Source organism: Bombus vosnesenskii, unplaced genomic scaffold, assembly GCF_011952255.1.
Source record: "Bombus vosnesenskii isolate JDL3184/JDL3185 unplaced genomic scaffold, Bvos_JDL3184-5_v1.1 scf7180000013316, whole genome shotgun sequence".
In the NCBI taxonomy this organism is placed as follows: Eukaryota; Metazoa; Arthropoda; class Insecta; order Hymenoptera; family Apidae; genus Bombus; species Bombus vosnesenskii.
In genome coordinates this window covers 1481849-1509656 of record NW_022882962.1, presented here as the reverse complement: position 1 = coordinate 1509656, position 27808 = coordinate 1481849, and the positions used below count along the sequence as shown (strand labels likewise).

The following is a 27808-nucleotide window of genomic DNA, read 5'->3' as shown; positions in this document are numbered from 1 at the left end:
AGAGAGAGATAGAGAGAATAACGCCGGTGGAAAGAGAGAAGCGAATAGTTGAAGAGAAGCTCGATGGGTCGAACATACTCAGTGCTGCCAGCCGTAAGCTCGACGGAGTCGACGCCGCAAGCTCGATGCAAATCGACGTTGTAGATACCTCGATGAAAATCGACGAGCTCGCTGATCCTCTGCTCTCGCTCGCCCTGCTCTATATCGCGGTTCGATAGCCGGGTGAACGTCGACGACCTCCGGCATCGGTGGATTCGACACCTTCGCGATACCGTCGTGTTTTTAGATAATAGATAATAGTAATCGGCGGTGTAGCCGTGAATCTTCAGTTCGACGTCCGGTGTGGATCAAAACTGGCGGAAAGTTTCCGCTGTCGCGAAACGTACAACAAAAAGAACGGAGGAGAAGCGAATAAAATTAAGCGGTCGAACACTGGCAACGGAAACGTCGAGGAAGACAAGAGCGTGGCCTATGTGTCCGGTGCATCTTGTTCGCGGAAGTGCTAGGTCAACAATGTCAATGCCCTTAAGATCGATCGTTGCTTGCTTGAAATTGTCTTGTTTGTTAATGGACGGTGAGAAATTGACTTCAGGGTGAGTCGAACCTGATCAGGGTGAATCCGAGCCACCCATGATACCGCTTAATCACTTAGTCGATGGAGCTGCATAGTATAAGGTTATCACAGTGTATGCTTAGCGAGCGATCGGGCGATGTAATCGCGAATAAAAAAACTATCCTTTGCGAGCCGACTGATGTAGAAATATCGATGTACAGTGAATATTTTAAGAGTTACTTTTAGATAGCACGTTCTGGTTGATCGGCGGGCCGAGAAGTTACTTAACGCGATTGGAAGAAGAGGAGCGGTTGTCAGAAGAAGTCGTCTCGGTGGACGGGTGGCAGAGTAATAACCGCTCGTTGGATGGAGTGATGAGCGGGGCCCCTGCACGGGGCACAGCGCCCCGTCGACAAAGACGTCATCATCATCATCACCATCACCATCATCAAAAGCATCAGAAGCAGATTCGGCAAGAACGGTCCTCGGAGGAACCGGAAGAGAAACGGCCGAAAGTGAATCCGATTTTTCTCTGGGCATCGCAGCGAGAGCAAAGAATCGTCGAGGTAAGATGCGAGGACTACGACAAAAGGAATCGTATCAAGTTGACGAAGACGGCGCAAGGATGGCGTTCGATACCGAGAACGGCGTCCAACATGTACTCGACTGCCTTGGGAGTTACCTCCCAGAAGACGAGCAGCGCAAACTCTTCGAATTCGTCCGACACAAACGAAGAAAAAGACATCAACAATCAGACAGGGCATACAACGCTCAACCTTCGACATATCTGCGCGAACGAGCTAGCCAACGGGCGAACCAACGGTTTCGTCGGCAAGGACGATGTTGGAAAAAAGAGAAGTTACGATGAGGTTAGTAGAAAGAGCAAACATCGACGTGATTACGGATTTCCTCTGGACGAAATGCGGAATAACGCAAAGATCAAAGAAAATTGGGACGAGGAACGACAAAGAGTACCATGTTCCGACGATGACGACGACGAGGAGGACATAGAAGAGGAGGACGAAGAAGAAGAGGAGGAGGAGGAGGACGACAACGACGACGAGGAGGAGGAAGAGGAGGAGGATGAGGAGGATGAAGACGAGGAGCAAGAGGACGACGATGAAGAAGACGCGAACGAAAACGAGATAAAGGAGGGAAATAAGTTCGAGAAAGATGCGTCGAGCTGCAACGGAAGGAACAATCTCGAAAGGCTGCAGAAAGATAAGCTGTTTCAACCGCGAGTAGTACTGGAACAACTACATTTTTCTCAATTGCCTCAAGGCGTTCATCAGAATGTCCTTCAAAGACGGGGAAAAGACGAGAAGGGGCAGGGCGAGGATGATGTTATCGCCGGTGAAGAGAAGCCAGCAGTGGATAATGAAAAAAGAAAACACGTGAACAAGGCAGGCATTCAGGACATATTGAACATGATCGATGTCACGGCCTCGCCGGTTCTAGCTACCGATACGCCTAGTGCTGATTTGCCCGTCGACTCGACGAAAACGTACGAGGTTCTCAACGAGAATCTTCATAATAAACCCAGTGAGAGTAAAATCAAAGACTTTAGCGCAGCGGTTCTCACGGAATTATCGGGTAAGGTTAAAGAACAATCGAGGAACGAAGCGATTTCCAGCTATCAACAGCTGGAAGATATCGTTAAAACGAACGACAATCTCGCCGGCGATAAAATACAGATCCACGAAGAGAAGATATTCACCAATTACGAAAACGAAGAAGAGAAGAAGCCCGAAACGAAGAACGATGTCATCATCGTTTCTATAAAGAACAACATTTCGGACTCGAAATCGTGCAAGATTGCCGAAGCGGACGGTGGCCTTGGAAATAGACCAAAGTGTAGAACGAATTCTCATTCTAAATGGCAAAGTATGATGTCTGTGGACGACGCGCAATTGGAAGCGGAAGACGAGCGACCCGACGAACCCGGTGAACCAGTGAAAATAGATTATAACGATAGCTCGAAGATTTTGAATGCGCTGAGAAATACACCCGGTCTTTCGGTTTCTATTACCAGGACTCACACTCCGGAAATAACGAAAAATATAGCTATGTCGTTGACGAGACCAGCGTCGAAAGCGTCGTCGTCGTCGTCGTCGTCGAGTCGATCGCCCGATTCTCAAGCGGAGTGCGTCGAAAGATTGTTGAAGAACACGGATTCTGCAACGGAAACGCAAGGAACCACGACTTCTCCGAAGAATCTTCCCGGTTTGTCCATTATCATACCCAGTTACCGATATCGAAATTCTCAAATAATCGCGAATCATTCGACTTCTCCGAGTACGAAAGCGCGCGTCGAGTCGCCGGAAAGTACCGTGAATTTCCCCAAGAACGAGGTTTACTCGGGCGAGTCGAAGACGGGCGGATTTCCTCACGAGGAAGACGACAACGAGAGAGACTTGGAAGAGGAAGAAGACGATTGCGATTCGCAAGTATTGGAAGATCTTAGACGACAGAAAGTCGCCGACTCGCTAGCTTACGAGTCCGATAGGGATTACTTCCACAGGCAAAACATAGGAAACTCGGAAGATCGGAAGACTCCTCTGGAGAATACGAAAAATCAGGCTCATTGGATCAGCTCGAGCAGAAACAGCGAGGCTCAAGCTAAATGCAAGTATCAGGATGTAGAACATTTCGACGAGCAAGTCCTCGAGGAACTTCGGACACGTGGCACCGTTGTCTCGCCGCAACCGAGTGGAATTCCATGTTCCCCGGCTTCCAGGAGACCCTCTTCCGCGTATCTCGAGAGATTGCTACCTAGTCCCCCTTGTTCGGTATCTTGTTCGGAAGACGCGAAGAACGATCTAACTTTGAAAGGTATTTTGTCGTCGCCGAATCAGTTGGAGGTCAGAGATTACGAGAAGCAGAAAGAGATTTCGAATCGCTGCGATCAAATACCCAGCGATCATCTTACTATTCGTGCCGATCCGAAAGACATGGAGAGAAGTAGCGTAAACAGGAAAGGTAACAGAAGCTTTCAGGAACGATTGAACGTTCACACTCAGGAGATAAGAAACTCTGGTAGACCAATGTCCAGCGGTGATATCCATAGTACGTACTTCGTGACGGATCGAGCCACACCCAAGAGACCAATGTCCGCCGAATGGTCAGTTGGTAGGCAAAAGAACCAATCGAGTTCCTATCAAAAATCATCTGCAAAGCATCGAATGCACGCCATGGAGGAAGCTTGCGCCACGTCCAGTAGCACCGACAACCTTTTGGATCCTGCTAGTCAGCTTAGAGAATTGATCGAGACGTCCGGACATTTGATACCGGATCCGCTTCTGGTACCGAGAGACTATTTGCCGGGTCTGGCAGCGGCTCCGGCCACTGAAATTCCGAAACTGTTGGCCTCCAGGCCAGAACTAAGACTGCCAGAAGCGCTAACCAGGCCGGATCTCCTTAGGGATCCAGATTTATTGGTGATATCCTTGGCTCATCTTCAGCACGTCCTCGATCACGGCGAGGGTCCGGTCTGCAGGTCACGACAGTCGCATCCAAGAATCAACAACGGCACTAACAGAGGATCCGGTCACGCGAGCAACGGAACGAAAAACGCGTTGCAAACGAGACCCAAGCTCAGCTGCAAACCAATCGGCACGCTAATGCCGGCACCGATCGATCTCTCCAGTGGTCGAAGAACCACCACTTACCTCCCGTTGCTCAGGGTACGGAGCGGATTACTTAAACAGGAACCGGAAGTCAGCTCCACGGCCAATTCGCCCGAAGAGTCGCAACTTTGGCATCCTCTGTTCGGCAGGTAATTCTTACTCGTTTAATATTTTATCTTATTCAATATGGAAAATACGAGGAGCGTGATTTTAACGCGAATATGGATATCTCTATATTAAAGATTAGCCTTACGTTTAGTTATTCAGGGAATACCTGATATTTGCTCGTTCGATCGGAAGAGTTTGTTCGACTCGCGGTGATATATAATTAGCCACGGCATAGAATAAGAAATAATTCAATCAGGTGACGCAAGTGTCCATTTACATAACTTATGTATATGACATTAAAATAGAATAGATAAGGGACTTAATAAGAACGTGTTTCGTGGCAAGAAATTGAAGCGCATCCTATTATCACGAAGTGTCGTTTATTTTATCCAATTCGAACGGGAAAGAACATTCGTACGTTAGAAGCATTAACTCGTACCCCGGAGCAGTGAAACGGCAGCCGTCACTTTTATTTTGCCAAACGCTTTGTCCTAAGGTTCTCTGTGATAGTACGCGTCTTTTGACCAATGACTGCATGAAATGTAACCGCATTGGAACATTTTAATCGTGGCAAACGTACGCTCGTAACAGCCGTACAGATGCGGGTAACCATTTCAGTGAGGCAGAATATAGGGACGGTTGTTCATTGTCTTACGCGTTCTCCAATGAATCGCTTTTCAACTAGATCTCTTTTATCCGTCAGATATTATTTCTTCGATAAAGATAATTATCCATGGTTATATTTTATTTATCTTTTGCACGAGGAGAGGGAAATATCGCATGAAACACGTTGGAATGAAACACCGTCTGGTCTCTATGACGTCGACTGTAATTAATGCGAAAGAGAGGCGGACGAAAGGGTGAAAAAGAAAAAAGAAACATCACGAAAAGCATATAAAATTGAGAATCCACGGATTAACCTCTCACTGCAACTTCAATCTGCATTTAGATGTAGAATCAAACTCGCAGACGCGATGTTGCCAGCGAAAAAAAAAAAGAAATTGGAGCCGCCGTTGCTGTCGATGCAAACGTATTGTTCGTTAAAGTGAATTTCTACGATTAAAGTACGAGTTAAAGAACGAATAAAAGAACTTTTTTTTAAACAACAATTTGCCATAGAAATAGATCTTTCTAGAGATCGTCGATTATCGACGGAGATTATTCATATTCTTTTCAATTCGTGCGTTAAAAGATCGTCATCTAGATTCAAATTTTATTTCGTCGAATATCTCGTCCGGTACTAACCAGTTTAGATATCGTATTTCATACTTCTTTATCCTGTCTTTACCTATATTTACTGACGTAAGTAACAAGGTTCGACCTAATCATTGCAAATTATTAAATTACACCTATTAAATGTACTTAACATGCATACCACGCGACATCGGAATTCACAATTACCCAACCAGTAGCTAGCTCCGAAAGCACTTTCATTAATAATCGATTTATTGAATATCTTGTATTATATAGAAGTTTTAACACCAACACCGGTCGAGAGAGCGTGACGTGGTAAATCAATAATTAACCATCAACATCTTGCAGTCTCGGTATTATTCAATTAACGGTAGTAGGTTTTAATGAACTTAGAAGTATTCTTTTTTATATTACGTATTACACATCGTAATATGTTATCGCGACTGTTCTATAGCTGGAGAGAATTAATCAATAATCGCATAACTGGTACCGATCAGTTTTTCGCCGTTCGGCGTTGGTAATTGGACTATATTAATCAACGAAACGGGTCATAAAGGAGCAACTATCGAAGCGTTTAACGTAACAGCATCTTGCCCTTGTCACTTTCACTGTTCCATCCTATAGTTCACTCGGGTCGTTCGATGGCTATTGCCTCGAGAACAATTAAATTTCGATCTATGTACTTAATGGTAATCGTGGTTGAACAATTAAATTTCTATACGTATCGATACGTGGAAAGGTGTACGGTGTGCGGCGTACGACGATACTTTATGCATACAGAACGGGAAAGGAGATGGAGTCAGGGTATTTTGCGAGTCCGCGACGACGGAGGTAACACACTGATACTAAGAACGGATCGGTGATAGTGCGATCATTTGCATTTTAATACCGAGCGAACGATAGCGACTGTATCTCGCAGGCTCCACCTCCGGTCTGTCAGTCCGGTTATAACGAGCCGATCGACGTGCATACATGACCGCCGTTAAATATTTAAACGAGATCGAACGTGGTAAATTGCTGCGCTACCTCCTACGTAGAGAGACGCGAGCATGATCGATGCGCTTCCTCTTGCTACCAATTAACAACATTCGACAAGGTTCCGCGATTTGCTTCCACGCTTTTTGTAAATATCATAAAAATCTCGAGTTTAGATTATGTCTTAACGTTGTCTAAGATGCGATCATATCTCTCTCTCTCTCTCTCTTTTTCTCTCTAGTAAATTATGCACGAAGGTATAATCTCTACTTCTGTTAAACTTTCTTTACGTTTCGAAATTGAGGCGGATCTGTCTGATGTTCCAATTTTACTTTTGTAATTGAATCAAGTAGATTTAAGAAAGTTTCTGGTTATTTACAAGGGAGTAAAGCAATGGAATATGAAAAGAAACAAAGTAGAGGCGCGATAAAAAAATAAACGTGTAGTGGCAATAATAAATTCTCCGGCGAATATTATATGAATTCGAAGTTGTATTTGAAATGATTTTCGCTAAACAATTCTGTAGATTCCTTATATTTCAATTTGTTACTGAGGAATATTTATATTTGTCGGGAAGAAAGCGTGGACCGCCTTCGAGTCGTGAAATTCTCACTTTCGAAGAGTTAAATCTATTTTATCGCTGGCAGTGAAACATTTATAAACTGCAAAATTTCTTTGCAAGTTGCTTTTATCCGATAGTTGTCACATAACTTTTTCATCCTGACAGGAAGAAATAGTAAGAGACTAAAACTAAAACTAGTTTGATACGCGGTAATTTCATTTATTTATGACGCGTAAATAACATTCACGGCTGTATAAAACCGAGAATGGGATTAATGGCGAAAAATACTTGCCGCGTGGAAATTGGCGTCGCGAAAAATAATTTTTTCTTTTTTCTTATTCGATCCACGTTTTCACAAGCGTGTGAGAGAATTTGCGCGATTTAGGTTAGAATTCCGGAATAATTGGTGAAGGGGAGTCATTCGATCACTTAGATTAGAACATTCGTTCCAAGACGAAGAGTCCGAATTCCTCAACTTTCTAGCATTTAATCTTAGCGAGAATATCGAGACCAATGTGGATCGAACACTCGGCTTGTCATAATTTATTCGTCGTTGAACGTCTGCCATATGAATTTTCACGGAGGACGACTTCGAATGTTTGGAATAGAACGATCGATGATAGAAGGTTATCGCGAAGAAAACGAACGAACAAAAAAAAAGACGAAATCGTTGGATAGACGCATTGAGAAACGTTTTTCCAGCTGGACAGCGATTTTCTCACGAGGTGGTCGAATTCTGTTGGTCGATCTTGTAACACGTGGCTTCTAATTGGTGTTCGAGACTTCTCTAATTAGGACTGTGTGTTCCACGATCGGCAATTGGCACGGTACGAAAGTAGGTCGTGGCTCCGAGTTTTGTCCTACGCTCCTTGTCTACGTTTTGCGACGAAACTGTTGCGCAAGCAGATATTTCAAATTCATAGTCTTCGGTCCTGCCACGAAGGATTGATAAAGATATCTGTGACGTACCTATTGTGTTTTCCTCGCAGTAAAATAGTATCGAGTTAAACCTTGGGATCTCGAACTATTTCAGTATATTCCTTTCGCTCATAGATCGGTTTCACCGCGATTACTTAAAATTTATGTGTTTCGCTGATCTTACGAAAACGTGTACGTTGGAAAGTATTTGTACGATATACGTAGAAATGCGAATTATTAATCTTTGTGAAAAAATAATCAACTTTAAACGAGAGATTAATATGGTTTCTTCTTAAATACGCTTGGGAAATAATAGAACGCTGCGTGTTTGGTTCTTTATGAAAGCAATCGCGTAGCGGCCAGAACGTTAATGAAAGTTTAACGAAAATAATTTTCCAGCTTCCAAGTTCTTATTTTATTTCTATAGAAACGTCGTTATTCGTATAAGTCATTACCTCTCTCGATTCTTCCCATTGTTTCCGTTACTTCCTATTATAACGTACTCATTAAAATTACCTTCATTGTCAGGATAATAATAGGATTCACGGCTGGCAGAAACTTTTACTTGAGATTCGAATACTACGTAAGAAATAAATAACCAAGGATATTAGTGCGAAATAACATCTTTGTATTAGTTACTAATTAATTAATTTAAAACGGCAATCTTGTTTCATGCAAAAAGTCGAACGTAGTTATCGTATTAAAATCGAATAGTTCTCTTCAACGTAATCGGTTTGTATCGAAGGGAAATTAACATATACGCATAACATATCGGATATACAAATACTGCGCAGATGCGATTTTCACAAATCGCATGCACATCTTTCTTTAAATCGTTGCAATTCACCATCACATGTATAATTAGTTAATCGATTTAATAACCGTGAAGGTTATAATTATAACCGTAATTATCATCAAACCTGAATGCTGTTGGAGCAGGGTTAGGTAACAGATGTTAAACAAACAATTTTCAAATATAAAAACATTATTTAATATTTGTCAATAACGAATAGATCGTGTTTTGCATATCTTTGCATATTGGCATATACTGCCTATTTTTTTGGTAATGTATAAAAATAAATTTAAATATGTCTCCGTAACATCATCCGATGTTATGCTATAAATATCTTTATCTTTTTCTGCGTCGATTCGTAAGCGAGGTTAGGTTTAAAAAAAAAAAGATCGCAACGTAGCTAATTCGAGTGAAAGCACTTGGCTCGTCAACTTTAATTTATACTTCAATTTTAGCCGAATTTCCCGATCATTCGAACGATCGAACTTAACTCGAACTTTTCGACCTGCCTATACTTCTCCTATTTATTATCGGACGATACGAACAAACCGAATTTCTCGATGACTCGAACGATCAAACTTAATTCCACTTATGTTGTCCGAGCCATCGAATCGTCGGAGTACATCTGATTATGAGCTAACGAAACACGGGTTCGCGTGTACGAGACTAAAGAGACGTTAAGCGTTAAGAGACGACGTAAGACGTTAAGAGACGAATCGAATATAAGTTTTGCAGTTAACGGCGGTTAGATACGGCTCAAAGCAAATGGATATTTTATTGTAACACGCTGGCACGGCGTCACAACGCGGAGGAACAGTTTCGAACGCCCTTTCGCTCCGGCGGAGCACTTGTGTAAATAGCATTAGGATGCTACTCTCCGCGTGCGTTGAGCGGACGGCTTTAATGAGAGGGAGAGGTATTAAAGGAGGGTTCTCATGTGACGACACGAACGTTCATCGATCGTACGAACGGGAATTCGAAAGCCGCGGGCCAACAACGAGGGAGAATGCAGGAAATTAAAATCAAAGCTCGTTTTAACGTTTTGCTGGTGTTTGGCATTCTCCGATGCCTAGACGCCAGGAACGCTTGTTTTTTCGACGCCACTGATCGTGGATAGCTCGATTTGCGTTTTACCTCGCCTCGTTCTTGCATCGTTTAAAACGCATTACCGATAAAAACGTCACTTTTTTTTCCCGGTCGCAATCGAGTGGCAAATTATCAATGTCTTTCGATTACATTTTCGCGGGATTTTTTCTATTACGGACGTATTCCTGCCGGATAATTAATCACTTTTCTCTTAATTTCTTTTTTTTTTTTTTACATTACTCATCTTGTTTATCCCGTGTCTCTCTGATTTATCTTCGATATTTGCTCGTCAATTAGTTTTGCTTTCTTTCCGTTTGTAACGAGGAATAACTTTTGCTGGAATCGCGTTTATTTCTTTGTATTTTGTTAGATCGATGAAATTATACAAATCGATGATTGAAAAAAAGAAAGAAATACAATTAATATCATTGGAGTCTATTAAATAGAATTAAGCATCTCGAATATCGATATTCAGACGATGATTCTTTATTAATCGAAGGAATACGTTAAGCCAAAATTACACGCCCAAAGCACTGACTCGTACTACTTCGTTTCCCAGAAGCTACCTTAATTATACAATTCGCTGCTTCTCCCAATGTTGACAGGGTCGTGTTCTTTTCTTTTCCTTTTTTTCGATTCGACCGACGCAACATTCGAAAATTGTCCAATAAAAAGTCGTATATGGATGTGTCTATCATTGTTGTTGGAGAATCACGAGGCTGGTCACGATTTACGATGCGTCCAGTTGGATCGGTCGATGTTCGCCGGCCCTGAAGGCTTACCTCGCCTACGTCCACGCCCACGTTTCTGCCACGGGGTTCAGGAGGCGGAGGAGAGGGATAAAACGAGAAGGATAGTAGGAACTTGTCTCTATCTTTCTCTTCATCTCGATCTCTATATTCGTCTCTTGTTTTTCTCCGTCCTCTGGTTCTCTCCTTCTCCGTTTATCCGTGCCTCTTGAAATTCTTCTTTTTCAACCCTTCGTTTCCCCACCTCCTATTCAATCCCTTTCCACCGAGTTTTTCACTTTTTTTCTTATATTTCTAATTGGTTTCCTTTCCCTCCACCATTTCGTAGCGCGCTTCCTCTTTCTTTTCCTCTCTTTGTCTCCTCCATCTTTTCTCTTTTGGCTGTCCTTCGCCTCCCTCTATATTTACGGTAAAACCACCGACAGTCGCCGCAATTCGTACCATCCTGGTTGCTAATAACGCTCGTAAAATACGGGCTTTATAAACATTCGCGGTAATCCTGATCAGGGCATGTCTTACGTCTGGATTGCAGATTTTTCTGAATTTATTGGAAGTTTGAAAGCGAGAAGTTGCGCGGATACCCAAAGTATAAAAAATACCCAAAGTATAGCGCTTTCTGTATTATTAAGTAGGTAAAATAATTTTCTATCGAGCTTCTACTTTTTTTTATCATGTTCTCAAATATATGAATTTTCATAAAAATGCGCGGTCTACATTACGTCGGTTTTAGAGGTAGAAGGGAAAGACTTGTTCGATGCTCCGTTTCTGCTCGTTCAAATCACCGATGTGAACGCCCCTTTAGAAACGGATCGATGAGTACGAGCGACATAGCCGCTTCGGAGGAATCGGTTCGAAAACGTCTCGTGCTTTCTCGATCGATGAAATTCAACGTTCTTCGCTGTCCTTGTAATTGAATTACGTCTCTTTGAAGATTCATGGTTCGAATATATCGAGAACTGAATCAATTAAATATGGATACCGCCCGATTAAAATAATGTATAATTTTGTCAGATGACCCTGGCATTGTACAAGATAAAATGCAAATAAATAGTGAAAGAGCGAAAGCAGGACGATAAGTTAAAACGATGAATGTTTCAAAGATAGAAGAATTTACGTAATATCGAGTTTTCACGAACCAGCTTGCGCTCGTTCTTGAATGCTAATTGTAAAGTAGTTATTTGAATAGTATGTAAAATAGTTCTTTATCGTTTGAAAACATAGTCTTTCCATTGACTATCTCTGAATATTGCGCATATAGTAAAGTACGATAATCTTAGTAACGTAAATACATACATCATTCGCAGTTCAATTGTAATTACACGTTGGAAAAAATATGTTAATATGTGGCAAGCATGTTACATGGTAGTAACCAAGAGTTCGTTATATTTGAGAAATAGTCTGCTCGAGTGACTTTATCGGAAAAGGATAACTCGCAAAGCTTTTCCATAATATGCACATAGTAAGTGTAATTCCAAAAATGAGTTCAACTATTTTAAAACAATGACAAAATTTACAAACACCTGCTGATAATTCGATCGAAATAAAATCTTTACGCTGCTAGAAGCGTTTTTTATTTTTATTTCTTCTGTTATTACTTGATTTTATTTTAAAAAGTCTCGTATTCTTGGTAATATACTTTTTATAACCGCGTTTCTCATCATTTCTATCTCGGGTCAAGTAAGTCACATAATTTCTCGTAACTCGGCTACTTCTACGAATCGGATTAGGAAAAAATTTCAAGGTGACCGTTGCATGAACGTAAGTAAAACTGGAGTACAGGCGTGAAGCGTTGCACGCAATGCTGGTAGCAATGCTGTCTGGACTACTTGAGCGGGCAGCGTGTACTACTGGGCAAAGCGTACCCTACAAAGAGAAGCGAGATGATACTCGAGTTACGCAAGATACGTGAGATACTTGTCGATACTCGAGATACCTGACTCGAGGACAGCAGAGGGCGGGGACACCTGAAGTTGGTTTAAAAGCATACGAGGATTACAAGAAGACACTCGAATTACAGAAGGTGCGGGCGACTGTGAACGCGAATCTCGGTCAGTGGTCGCAAGAAAGTGCACGATCTAGTTTTAATTACGCCATTGGCATTCAGGACGCTCGAATCTATTTCTGGAACCGCCACTTAGGCCGCTTTAAGAAATTATGAATTTATCCGCCCCGTTCGAGCTTCGATCTTGATTCTTTTACATTATCGTTAAACCGCTGCAACCGTTCGAGTGGTTTTATTATTATCGATGTTCTCAGGAATATACTTGCCGCGAAGAATGAGCGAAGCGGCTCTAGAAAATTCCAACTACTAGTCGATAGCAACTTCCGATATGATTAATTTCTATTATTTTTTCTTTTTTCTTTTTTTTTTTTTTCTTTATTTGGAAAAATCTAACTGACAACTCTAACTAATATTTCCTTAAACGATTGTAAATAGAAAATAAGCGACTCAAGATGGGAAAGTTGTAAAATAGCACCACAGTCTGTACGCATATGTAACTTTTCGTTTTAAATGTTCGTGAAATTATTCGAATTTAATTTTCTACTTTTGATATTCCAAGCAAGATGGTTATATGCAATAACAATTTACAGAGATATCCACGAGTTTATCAATTTTTGTTTCCGCTACTTCTTAACACGATTGCCTCGAATTAACCCGATTGATTAATCCCTCGAATGGGATTAAATTTCGTGGTATTTGTAACGACAGAGGACTGAGGAAAAACAGAACGCAGTGTAACACGTGGCAGTCGTTTTAGGGCGTAGAGATTTGTACTTTGCTGGGAGCCATGAGACCGCTCTCACGGATCGATGTTCGTATGATATACTAGCTGTATAGACAATGTGTTCCTGCAGTTAGGTGGGTGGATTCTGCTCAGCACGTTCAGTTCATAGACCCTGGTCAATGCTCCAATCCACTTCTCAGGTTTTAAATACCTGTAATATACCGTTCAAGAACACTTATCGATCTAGAAATTACACGCGCGTGCGTGCATTGTTTTATTACAATCCCTTGGCATCGACCTAAGTCATTACTCAAGTAATTTCATATTCTATCGAAGCAGCTTCGCGAATATTCATTACGATTTACTTCTAAAAGTTGTATATCAGTGAAAAATGTTAAACTTGCATGAAATATGTCGTATCAAAGGCAAAAGTATTAAATTAAATATTGGAATTGTACACTTTGAAAAATGATAAAGCAACTTTATCTCTGGCAGAGTAAAATTTCATATTTCATATTATTTTATATCGGAGATATACATTCTACGGGATAGGAAACGTATAGTAATCGTAAAGTTTCGTGTTTGAAATGAAATTTGATCGTATCGTCGCGAGATACAGCGAAATTTCTCTCGTATTTCCATCCATTTATTTTCACCTCTCTATTCGTCACTTTATATTTTCATGCTGGTAGGAAATTTTCATCTCGCTAATGTTTATTCGGTATTTGGTAAAAGCAAAAATAACGTTGCAGCACAATAACAAAGTGCAAGCATTCTGCGGAAAAGGGATTATTACGGATGGAAAACGTTGAAATAGATTTTTAATTTTCGCGATATTATGACGATAGGAGATTCCAGATAAAATATCTTTAGGTTCATATGGCAGGCTTAAAATTGCGAAAGAAATGACGTTTTTAAAGGAATGTAAAGTATTTTCTCAGCCGTAAAAATAATGTTAAGAAGCTAACAAACGAAATATGTACACTCAAAAATACAAAGCAGCATAACAAACACGATAGAAGTATTCTGGAAGACCTAGTAAATAAGCGTTTAAGATGTTTGTTTAAGAAATATCGCCGTGAATTCATGAATAACACGAATCAAGTTAATTTTGGACCTGTTTCACTTCTGACACATTGGTATGAAGGTCGAGGAACGACCACGTTCGAACAAAGCACGTGTCACTAGTATCGCCACGTGGCTCCCTTTTCACCAATGTTTCCTCCCTTTCGTTCGTGACACGTATGAAACGAAACAGCGGATATTCGCTCGGCATTGTCGATTCATTCGTACAAACGCGCGAAAAATTCGTAAATTTATGCGAAGTCACGGCTGCGCGAATCTATTTATTTTCGTACAAGAAAATGTTACATAACAACGATCTTAAATTCTGTAAGAATAAATGGCTGTTTGCGCGACACAACTTGAATCCTGCTTTTAGCATTAGGATGTTTTACATTGAGAAAAAATAGGAAAAATACAGAACGATATAGGACTACGTGTTTTAAATGCTAAGTAAGGCAACGAAGGTTAAATTAATAAAATTTAAATCGTATTTCGTTTTTTTTCTTTTTTTTTTTTTTAATACCTGGATAATCATCTATTTAAACGGGGTCACTGGTATATCGAAGCTAAATATTGCGATTTTATGATACGAAATGCGAAGTATATACATTTTTATTAATCATGTTAGTTCCATTCTTCAGGCTCTAGATACAAAACTTAATTACTCTGACAGTCTATTGTGTTACATTTTATGAAGCAGAAACGACAGATGCCTTTACACCAATTACGTTAATAGTGTTGCGTTCACGCATCGTGTACTTCGCTTCTATTATAATTCATAAAGAATGGAATTCATTTGATGTTTTATTTGATAAAGCTTTTCGCGCTCGGTATCCCTCTCTTTTGACGAGAAACAGGTCCGTTAGTTACCTGTTATTTTCAGAAAAATTTGTAATTCATTATTTATGACATTGTTCCGTTCTTCTACCGTGTCAAATTTTTCAACAACTTTCTTCATAAATAAGAGATATGTCAACATTTAACGTTTCTACTGTGAAAACATAGAATTTCTAAAATTGAAAACTCGCCAAATTGAAGAAATCAGCTTTAGTTCCTTGTTTTTTATTCTTTCAATTTATACGGTACATCGCTGTAGTATCATTTTTCCCTCGCTACTGCTATTACGACGCGCATCAACTACGTTAACAACCCCATAAAATGTCGATGCATTCCTACAAATATCGATTCGTTACTCGCGAAGCTTGCGAATAATTTTTCGAGCAAACCCTTCGTGCGGATGTTCGGACGAAAATATTTGTAAAATCCATGAAATTCTCCTATCGCGATGATATCTGGACGACAGGAGTACCTAGCTGGAAGGTTCAATGTCCACGAGAGACATGTGTGCGTACGAAGGTCAAATGATTTGGAAAATACAAATGCCTGTACTGTGGTGCGACTACCATCCAACGCCATCAACCCCGAGAGGGTTTTTAATCTCTCGGTCTCTTTTTCTCTACCAAAATCAGACGTAAAAAGAAGCGTACACGCGTGTATTCCAGGAAGAGGGTCGACGAACGGATGACACGTGCGCAAAGACGTGTCGCGTGAGTTATTCGATTTCGCGTTCGCGGCATATTATGCATTTGCGAGCGTGGCACAGTGAAAACATTTAGTAGTTGGCTTTGTACATACGCATCTCAGCGTAATGCGCATCAACTATGTAGATGAGTGCACTGTCGTAAGTATTACGACACCTGATGTTATTTCGTAAAAATCGTATACTCTTGGCTACTTTTATTTTTTAGTTATTTTATGATGAACCTTTATTTAATTCGCGTCATACGTAGCATATCACGTGAAATACTTGACTAAATAACTGAAATAAATAATGTAATGTGTACAACTAACGTATGTACGTTAAGTACATAACGTAAGTATATTACTAAATTTTTTAGTAAATGCGATATGTATCTTGCAAAAATTAAATATTACGATTTATACAGTAACATTGCCAAGGGCAAAATATACAAAATTTGTGCGGCTGTGAACGGCGCCAAAGTTAAAGAATTTACTGAAGTTTTTGAATAAATGCAACGAGTAGATGTATTTAATAATACTTACGGGCTACTATTTAATAATACTTGTGTGCACGTGCGTGTACATTCGTAAGGTAGATACATGTAAATGCACGCGTGTAGTTGATCACAGAGCAAAAGTGGCCGGATAACGTCGATAAAATTTAAGTCACGCTTGATCCCATCGCTAGCTGGTTGTACGTACTACGTACGCATATACGCGTAACCAGACCGGCTCGTGCATTAAATTTTCTACATGCACACGCAGTTGCGTGCACGTTTGCACGCGCGTACCACTGCTTGGTACACATAGGTGCGTGGGTGGTGATATACGTGGAGGCGAGCAGAGGGTGGATTTACCTTGATACGATGTAGAACGCGGTGGAAGCAGACCGACAGAGAACGAAAGAGACAGCGTGAAAGGGAATAGGTAATGACACGGAGGGATAGTGGAAAAACGAGAGGCAGAGGGTAAATGAAACTAGGAGAATGATAAAGAAAAGGAGATGGAAAAGTGCAAGATGGAAAACAAGGGGAATGAGAATTGCGATAAAGATAGAGAAAAGGAAAGTAATAAGGGAAGAAAGGGAAAATCTAGAAGCGAAAAAGGGAGAGAGGAGCGATGTTCTGCGCACGTGCGGACCACCGGCACCTCGATCGATCCTCCACGTTTCGAAGAGTCGTTACGACCGGAGTACCGGTACTCTTCGAGCTACTACTAACAGCCGTACGTCTGACGGGCGTAGTAGCGCGGCACTCAAAAATTTTCACCCACGCGAAACTAAGGAAACACTCCTTTTTTACGATGACACTTTTATTCCTAAGTGTCGCCGGCTATGGATTCATAGTGGTCTGTTCTTTAATTTTTCACCGTTGCCGCCGACTTTTTCGATATTGCAATTCGCATCAGCCCGTAAATAAGGTCATCGTTCTCGTTGAAACGCAAAACAAGGATTACGTTATTTTTAATTAGCACGTGATAAAATACTTTTCCTATTTCATGTACATAATTGGCATTCGCGAATCGATTGCTACAATCGTTACTATCGTATTTAATAATTTAAGGGACGAATATAGCGAATAACGAATAATGCTTCGATCATAAGGCTTGTCATTTGGCGTCAGTTAATAATGCTTACCAGTTATTTCCTCGTTTTAGCTGTCAGAAAAGTCATAGCTGCTGAGCAAAAGGTATTCGAATTCACAGCGGTCTGCTCTTTAATTTTCCGCCGTGACCACCGCTCCTTTCGACATTGCAATTTATTATTCCGCCTAATACAGACATCGTTCGATTTTCGATTCGATAGCCAACGACTTTGCTATTTTTAGTTAAGGCTTGATAAAACTCTTTCCCTATTTCGCATAATTGACGTTCGTAAATCATGTGGAAACGTCTTCAAAGCAGATTACGGTCGATGTTATCGCATTTACGAGAAGCGCATTTAATCGAATAACGACGAATGCTTCGATCGTAAAACTCGTCGTTCGATGACAGTTAATAAAGTATACTCGTTATTTTTCCATCTCACCTGACAAAAAAAAAAAAAAAAAAAGAGATGACCGACGAAAAGAAGAAACCGAAATGATAGACTTAAGTAATACAATTACTCGCTTCGAGGTAATTGCGCGAACGTAATGTACTTCGGATACGTTGATAGATCAGAGGAAGATTAATACGAGGTGCTAAATGATGTTATAAGTGCCAAGTAACAGCAGCTTCGACAGCTTAAATATAATTACGTGTATTTTTCATTTAGTCGTGCTCGTTCAGTGATTGAGTTGCTGCGAGCGATCTTGTATTTCGCTTCCTTTATGAATATGCATGAGCTTCGGAAAAGCATGAGCGATGTAAACTGAGCGATTATGCTATAAACGTAGCATAATCTAATTTCTTCCTGTTATTCGCGAGTATCACGCGTACACGTAACACGTTTCTATTTAGAATTTGCCATTGCAATTTTATTCAACTTCTCGAACGTCTTTCCTTTTTAATTACTTAAATCGCTGAAAACTATAGATGGAAACGATCTTTTCTAGCTATAGTGCCTTCCATTCGGAACATTCGAAATCACATATTTCTTTAACGTATCTTTTTAATACGATCCATCAAGTTTATAACTAATGATTACAAAATGACGCAAGTTTGAGTTTCTCCATTTATACATATACGTGTATCATATACTAATTAGCCGGTGCCGAACGATGCTTGACCCAAAATGCCGAAGAAGTATGTACGTCTTCATCGGCATTCTAAGAAATTAACTGCATCTTGAACGTGGCGTATCGAAGACGAGTAAAAAGTTAAATAGTGGAATAAATCATGCGCTACAGTTGCGGAATTAAATAACACGCGAGGCAAAGAATAAATCATACGAACGAAATACATTTACACAGAGTTGTCGGAACGACTTTTTTATTTCCGCCGTTTCCATGTTCGTTTGAAAAAAAGCAGACACTTTAAAGTCGACCGAATATGAGTATCGACTGATCGTTGATTCATCGAAATCCCAACGAGCTACCAAGAAATCCAGCAGAAATATCGACGAGCACATCTCTATGATGGCGAATTCTCTTCGAGCGAATCTCTCGACAGGGAGTCTTCGAGATCGAGGACAAAAACGCCCTGAATTCTGACGATCCTTCGATCAAGAATTCATTATACGTACTTTGCAACTGACATACTCGATCGAAACGGAAAAAAGAGTGGGAATACGGGTTGTACTTGCGTTTCGAATCATAGTGTACTCGATTGCATAAATTATTATCGCTGTGCTCGATTTGAAGAAAGGTCGATACGTTCGTTGCGAAGCTTTTTTGCAGCTGTTAGGGTTATAATTAGTCGGACAGGCTACCTATCTTGAGACATCATATTACGATATAAAACAGCATGCATCTATGTAATTCACAATAGACACGCTATTGTAATCGCCTATGATCTAAAACATCAGGCGATAAAACGATATATATAGTTTCTCAAATGATTTTATAAACTTATTTCATGAAGTTACAAAGTTTTAGTCCAATGAACCATTTAGTTCGATAAAGAAGACAAGTAGAGTTTTAGAAGCTGTTGAAGCTTAACTAATAGCGAAGCAATTACGAGCACACAAGCAAATTCCAGTACACGACGAAGGAAAAACATTTTGATTTATTTAGATATCCGTTCTTAAAATAATGTAACCAGCAAATGCATCAAAAGACCGACGAAGATCGTTCCAAGCCATCGGAAATAATTAGAGCGTGCGGTACTTCTTGAGCATGTGGAAATTCTTGTTTTTACGAATACGATTAAAATAACGAAACCTAGACAGAAATTTGTTTTACCTATCAAACATCGTAACAAATATCATACTTTGAATATTTCATGTATCTTTGGCTATTATGTGCATCTTAAGAAGTCTCACAAATGCATGAAACTTCGCAGTCCATACCATACTTTGAATATTTCATGTATCTTTGGCTATTATGTACATCTTAAAAAGTCTCACAAATACATAAAACTTCGCAGTCCAAAAATAATACAGAGTCGTTCAAAGAGCGATATAAAAGCAAGTACGAAGCGGCGGAGACAATAAGCTGATAATTCGCTGAAAAGAAAAAAAGACGATAATTCATTTGATCACCGACCGTGCGCATATTTCACACGTGTGACACGTAATGCAACTCTGCGTGTTACTCCGTCTTCCATTTGCAGCACATTCGGAACGAGAAATCTAGTTGCTTTATAAACTCGTTACGAGTGGCGAGACAAGCGTGAGCGGCGCGTGGTTAAGCAACATCGAGGGTAATTCGTCGTTATGTTTCCCAAACCGGACGATCTTCGGTCGGTAGGCAGTGCACAAGCTCTTACTTTATACCGTACCGTTTCTGGCTTTATACGCTTTTTACATGCAATTTGCATGCAACCTGTACTTTAAGTCAATTAGGATGTTTAAGGTAACAGCCCCGATACATAATCGAAAGGTTTTCGTGATCCTTGAAACTTTACGGGAATTGTGTACATGACATATGCCTCGAACATAGAGAACTTTTCGAACTGTGTTATCTGATTTTCGATGAAGCAAAAACACCGATATCTCAATGGTCGCGTACCATCAATAATTTAACCGTACTATGTCGTAGTATCGTATATCTATGGCGGCTCAGGCCTAGAGTTAGACGGTCTAAAGCTAATGAGATTTCTGGAACCAAGAATAACGTGACTTAACCTTAAGTCTGCAGTTGCGCGCATCTAAGGAAATTTAATTATCGCGTATAATCTTATTTGGTTTCGACGATAATTCTCATCTAATTAAAACTTTCCGATTGAAACTATAGCGAATAATATCCCGCATTTTGCCGAATAAGGGAAGATTCTTTGTGCTATACGTGAAAAGATATTTTTCATTCGGAAGATTCGCTGCCAGAGATGCAACTTCTTCTCGTTAATTAATACCGATCCATAGGATTCGTATTCGCATTTTCTATAGCGAGTAGAATCCTGTATTCGTCCGTATAAGACAAGGCTTTAACGTTATACGTGAAAAGATACTTTTAAAATGAATATGCTCGTTAATTAGTACCAATCCGTAGGATCCGTAACAGCCGAGTGTTACAAAGAAAGAACGATTTTAAAACCGAATGATACCTTTATTCGAATACGTAAGAATTACTTAAGGATTCTGGTATATAATTCATGAGTAATCGTTACACATAATTTCGTTTAATTAGGTACTAAATATTATCAGATTATACACATGTTACGTAAAAAGTATACGTGAAAAATTATTGCGTCATTCGGTATTGACCTAAAAAATATCTTTAGGTTTAAAATAGCGTATCGAATATTCGCGTTATCGTTCTTGCCAGAAATGAAATAATTTTATGTTCGCGTTATCATAAACATAAAATGGTTTCGGATGCATTTAAACATATTCCTAGATGTTTTACATTACGTGATAGTATGTCGAACCCGCATTGTTCAAATTATCTAAGAAACCTTCGACTCTACCAACGAATTTAAAAACTTAACAATTTTAACAACATCGTTCGTCCTTTATTATTTTACAGTAGCTGTTTTCCTAATACTATCGAAACTATTATCGATATCTGGAAAATCTAAAGTTAATCAACTTACCAGATATTCATATTTATAATGCCATCAATATGTATCGTTCTTAAATCTCTGTTTGTATTAAACAGTAATTAATGCTCGTTAAGAATAATTCATAATATAATGAATATTAATGGACTGTAGAGATTGATTCGTTCACAGGCTAAAACGGTTAACTACACTTTTGGAAATTTCTCAAAATTTAGCGTTAAACCAGTTGTTGCGTACGTTATAAGATTTTTGTTAATTTTCTTTTCTTTTTGTCGTATGCCGTTAACCACTTTTTTGCGAGCGAACGGTTCAATTAATAAATCAGCAGCAACCGCGAACGTCATTGCCTCTAATCAGTACCAAATTAGTATCTCTAATCTAATACGTTGTCACATGAATAAATTGAACCTACGAGGAGTAGATACGGACAGTAGCTATCGTAAATATACCGACACTCTTCAAACTAGCATAACTTTCTTAAAATTAAAGCAGACAGCTTGAGTCTTCTTACGAAGATAAAAGGATTACCGTACTAGATGACGATGATGAAATAGCAATTAGTCGGAATCGCGAAGAAAATGGCGAAGGTCACTTTTTATAGCTCTTTTTTTCTGAGCCTGTAGTGAAAATTTATTCCATTGACATGTTTTGAAGATTTATGCCGGTTATATACATACTGAAAATTTCGTTGAAATCAGTTTTTTCGCGATTTTCAGCTGAAAATTTCAAGGTTCGTATATCTTTCGACGCTTATCGCTTGTTTCTGCACCAACCGATCTTTATAAATTTTTCAGCATGTACATGCCTCGAATCTTTAAAATGTGTTGTTTAAATGTTCATTACAGGCACACATATAAAAAGTTGTACTTTTTCCAAAATCTTTTTAACACGTCGTCTAGCAAACTAATTGTACCAACTTCTCAAAAAAAAAAAAAAAAAAAAAAAAATAAAAAAGAACTGGTCGTTTGGTTCAATTTGAAAAAAGTTATTCGCCGTACGTTTGACAATCGGTTGCTGCAGCAAATTTCTCTTTAATTATTCGTTAATACGACAAATCTCAGCGCGTTATTCCACGCGAAACTCGAGAAATTGCGACGAAACCTTGTCCTTGTTTCAATTAAAACTCATGTCGAGCATGATCTCATGGGAAAAAAGCGCACGATTCTCGTTACGTTATTTTCTTCGTTGGACGCGACACCTCCGTCTCGCGATGTGCAAAATACGTAATTCGATTAGCAGGAACGAAACGTTCGACGGGATAACAAAATCAGTGGTTTAGTACCGGGGAAAAAGGACGAGCAGGTTTAATTGCTATCCGAATGAATTTCTGTCTCGTTATGTACGATATACAGTGGAAACAAATAAAAGAGCCATACGAATAAAAAAAGAAGAAAGAAGAAAATAGCAGTCGAAACCTTCAAATCGTCGACCGATGTAATTATCGGCTATTGCAGTGCCGCAGGGTTAATTTGCATTTCGATGAAATTACGTCTCGCCGAAATAATCTCGCTTTCGTCGATATTATGGCCCTCGTGAAGCCTGGCCGGGTATTATTGTTATAACGTGCGCGTTTCCGACTCATCGTCTCGTGTATCGAATGTTAAATCCAACGACGTGCATTCCCTGCACCGTTCCAGTCTTTCATCGTCGTTTTATGACGTTGGTAAACGTAAGTGCAGACACCGGCTTCGGTTTCCTTTTCATTTTAATTGAATTATTCAGGATCGATGGTCTGCCAAACGGTTAATTCGGATGATTATTATTCGTTACTGTTCGTAGAACGACGTTATCGGAAAATGGAAACGCTTCCATAACCAGAGCTATAACATTGAAAATTAAAATCGTGTTTTTCTGAAATGATAGTACATATATCTTAATCGGTGAAACTTTTAACGTCTTAAATGTCACCGTGAAGCGGCAGATATTTATGCAAATGTATTTATTTAAGAGGAGAACAGACAGCGCGTCCATTACATATCTGACATATTCTTTGCATAGGGCAATTTATTTTTGCATATGTCGCAATTTTTATTTACATACATTACCTATGTATTACAAGATAAGATAATAACGAACGCTTGAAATTATTTCAGTTTTAACTTTTATCTGCACAATTTGAACTGATAAAAATATGATTTCATTCATATATGTATATGAATTAAGCATGAAAGTACAAGCACAGTTTGCGACCTGTTTTGCCTCTAGGATATGCGTATTAAAAGTAACCGTATTAGTTGGTAATAAATATTCGAAATGGCCACTAGGCCACTAATACAATCTGATTCAGATTTGTCGCGATTATGCTTGAAATCGATAACGTATAGTGCTCTGATATAAATTCTTCAAAGGTTACAAAAACGTACCAACACATTCGCGTCTGCCATCCTTGTTAACCGATGCAAAATAACACGATAAAAATTATTGTGAATCACGAACTCGAATTCGAAAAAATTCTCACGTTCGGTTCGAGAAAGTAGGATATCACAACTTTCTCGTAAGATAATTATATCAAGTATGTATATCGTACGGAACGTTGTAAATATACATTTTTAGGAACAATGTAAACTCGGAGAATGAGTAATCTGAAATTTTATCGCAACAATTTGTAATTTTATTAGGGCATAAACTTCGTACTTATTTAATCATCGGCTTGCGTATATAACGTGATATTTCACTTGGCCTGTAGTTCAACATAGCGAAACCGTGCAATCAAAAAAGCATGACCTTTTCTTAATAATACATCATTTTATAACCAACCTCACTCGAGATTACATAATGTCAAACTTGTACTATACGATATTTCTGGACGAACGTAAATTTAAGAAAACATAAAATTTTCCACTGTCAATCAGAAATCGCAAATGCGCATATTGGTAAACGCAATAACAATAACTTGTAGAAATTACACGTTTAATTTGAAAAATGTATTTAGAATGATGTATTTGCTCTTATAATAATAACGTGTCATTATTGTTTTTATCATATAGCCGAAGGTTATATGCTTTTTATGACTCCGTAAATTGCCCCACAACTAAAGTTCCGTTTGCTATAAAAAATGTGTGTCATTTGAAATTTTAACGCGATGAATATATGCAAAAGTTTCACAGTGCATTACCATATATAAATTTGAGGTCAATGTTTCGAATACTTCTTTTTTATTGTATCAACTTTCGAATGTAAAAAAACAATCGTCGTGCTATTTAACGCGCTTAGACATTTTGCAGATTTTTTTTTTTTTTTTTTTTAATGTGAGAATATATAAAAGCAGAAGGGCAAAAATGTAATGTTCAAGCGTAATGCTTAATAAGTAAAAGCAACTTTCTGGTCTGGATTTCGTTTTATAATTGCATCGATGAAACTATATGAATTTGCCTAAACATTCGGGCTCGAGCCATCGTTTATAAAGAAGTCTCTTAAATTTCTCTTACGCGTTAAAGAAATCTAAGAGATTTATAAGATAATACGTCGACCTTTTTTATTGCACAAGAATAGCTCTAGCTATTTGTAGCCTACTAGCAACCAGGAAAGATTATTTTCTCCCAATAATTGCGTTTAAACGTATGGATCGTTATACGTGCCCAAAATCTTTCAAGATATTTTTATTGGTTAAACCTTGAAACCTTCTCCTGTATCGTCGCGTTGGATGTGCTCGTGCATCGATAATTTTACAAGTTCGTGCTTCACACGATCCATCGTACGCGGGCTCGAGCAATGGCCGTGATAATAGAAGCTGTTACAGTAGAATTCGTTCAGGGTCGATGAAAAAAAAATGTGCTTACACGCTTACAGTCACGCTCCGCTGTATTCGACATTTTCTACACGCGACGTGACTATTTGTTGCGGAGATTCGCCTCGAGACTATACTTTACTAGAATTGTTTCGTCCAAGAGTTCTGTCTGTCACATAATACGTACAAGTTACCGGTGACTGCGTATTACGAAAGAACGTGTTGTACATTTAGAAGCACCAGGCGAATGCTTTGTTACAGCTCGAGAAATTTAATAAGTTGGAGAAAGAAATTTAATAATAGGTTGATAAAAACGTGTACGAGAAAACGACGATAAATTATTGGGAATTATCATCGATATAAAAATATCGTGACTCTAGCAATTGAACCTTCTTCGAAAAGCAATGTTTCCAAAGTGTAGTTGGGAAAAATCGAGGAGAACGATCTTGCACAATCGAGCGCTCTATGGCTGGATTTTTTGCAAGTGCATCGATTAGACGATAATGCGCTAACAACATTTGTTACTTAGTACTGAACGAGGCTAATACGATGGATGAATTTTTCTGACACGTAACCATATTATTAATCATCGATAACTCAAGCCGGTATCTTTATGGTATTTAGTGCTCCTTTCACTTTACTTCTTCAAACGAGGTATACCTATAGAAGTACAAAGTACATTTACGCACGATTCAAGTTTCTAATTCACGTAAGATTTGATAACGCTTTGACATTCCAGTAGGAAGAAATTGCGAAATATCTTTTCCAAAAAAATTCATTAGAATTAGAAATTACATTTACAACGTCTGTCAGAGTGGTCAATAAATGAATAATTTGCAGCAAAAAGATACGTCATGTAATGACATTTAGACTTAGATCGATGTTAAGCTTCGTCTATCGTATACCGATGTTTCGTTTTTTTAATCAGTTGCATAACGACCAATACAATGAACGTACAGCAAGAAGATAATTTTGTATTTTCTTTATTCTATTTTTCATTTTATTTACGAATTATATTTACGAATAATTACCAATTTAGTCTTCATTCGTATGAACATAATGTCAATCCTCTATAATACTTAACGAGTTCTATATCCACCGACTATATAGTCTTGTATCCTCTACATAATGAATGGAGCGTTCATAATGAATTATGTAAAAGAACCATGTTTTTCATAATTTATCAGAGTATCTTCGTACGTCAAGACCAGTCGGCTAACTTTTTGTCCGTTGCATTTTAATGACTAGATCATATGCGTCAACCGTTCGTACAACAACTACATTTTTATTATTTTTATACGATGTAACCTATGATATGAAAATATTCCAGAATGATTTTTTTAACGATTTTACGCCTTGATCGTCCACGAATTACTGCTCCCGTTCGAACATCTACCAACCTACCAAATTACTGTAAGTCGATTACTCTCTGTTCCGCTGGGAAAAAAGTTGTGTCTACGTTTTTATTGTCATCGAAACGCGTACCACGCGGGGCAGAAAAAAAAGTAACGATCATAAAGTAACCGCCTACGACCAGTTTTCGTAACATTACGTAATTAAAACGGTATTTTCGCTCGGACTGGCGCATACATAGCTCATTGCCGGTAAATAGTCGCAAGTCGAATCACGGTCATCAAACGCCCACGTGTCGCGAATACCCATGCAAGAATTCACTCGACATTGTGAAAGTAATCGTACGTCCTGTTTTTGGTTCACAGCCAGAAGAGGCCGCAGCAACAACAACAATACCAGCAGCAACCACAGCATCATCAGCATCAACACCAACACCACAGTCATCAGCAACAGAATCAGAATCAACAGCAACGTCAGAGTCAACATCAACACCACAATCACCAGCACCAGCAACAACATCAGCACCAGCACCAACATCAACACCCCTCCTGGCATAGGACTACTTTAGCGTCCTGACCACTGTGACCTTGACCCTGACCGCAAGTCGAATAGTCCTAGTAAAAGAAAAGAGAGGAATCTTCTCGCTAGCGAAGAAACGCATCCGCGAGATCCCTTTACCGGTTCTCGAAAATCGAGCCAGAGAAGAAAAAGAAGATCCATCAAACCCACACGGAAATACAGGAAGAACGTTTCACGTGGCCGATCGGCGTTCCTACAGACGTTGAACATCCTCGTCAACCTATTCACCGTGATACTCCTCTTCAAAGACCTTCGCTTTGATCATCATTGCTGCACAGATTTCCCTTGTATCGCGTCAGAGAGCCGCTGCACTCATCGTGATTTCCTCTCCATAGAGAGCCTTTCTCTATCTCTCCCTCTCTGTCGTGAGTCCGTTTGTAGAGACCTTTTGCTTGTGTGATCGTTTTCGTGGTGTTTCCGATTCTTTCTGCCGAAACACCCTCCTTCTTTCATTTGACGATAGAAATGCAATGCTTGTTTCGGATTCAATTCGACCGGTATATCCCTATGGTAGTTGTTAATTGTGTTGGTCGTGTCAAGTCGTGTCGATAGAATTTCGTTTCGTAGAGAATTTTTCCGTTCGTTGCGAAGATTCGTCGCTTCGTCGACCGATCGTAGGCGACGGAAAATATTTGTTCAACGATCTGCACGCAATAATCAACGATTCTTCTGTTATTTATAGAACGTTCGTTC

The 27808-nt window shown here is 39.4% G+C and overlaps 1 protein-coding gene across 1 annotated transcript; it reads left to right on the top strand.

Annotated features, from left to right (window-relative positions):
- The first annotated feature begins 7 nt into the window (after positions 1 to 7).
- On the top strand, positions 8 to 27235 carry LOC117235388 (protein IFH1-like). Its single transcript, XM_033497358.1, has 2 exons — positions 8 to 4328; positions 26902 to 27235. Exons 1-2 carry the CDS (start codon positions 928 to 930, stop codon positions 27110 to 27112), a joined length of 3612 nt encoding a protein of 1203 aa, XP_033353249.1. The 5' UTR covers positions 8 to 927; the 3' UTR covers positions 27113 to 27235.
- The last annotated feature ends 573 nt before the right edge of the window (positions 27236 to 27808 follow it).

Excerpts from the sequence above, each read along its gene's own strand:
- LOC117235388 (XM_033497358.1), top strand. The coding sequence starts at position 928 with ATGAGCGGGGCCCCTGCACGGGGCACAGCGCCCCGTCGACAAAGACGT. Across the intron at positions 4,329-26,901 it reads TGGCATCCTCTGTTCGGCAG|CCAGAAGAGGCCGCAGCAAC; the intron begins GTAATTCTTACT and ends TTTGGTTCACAG.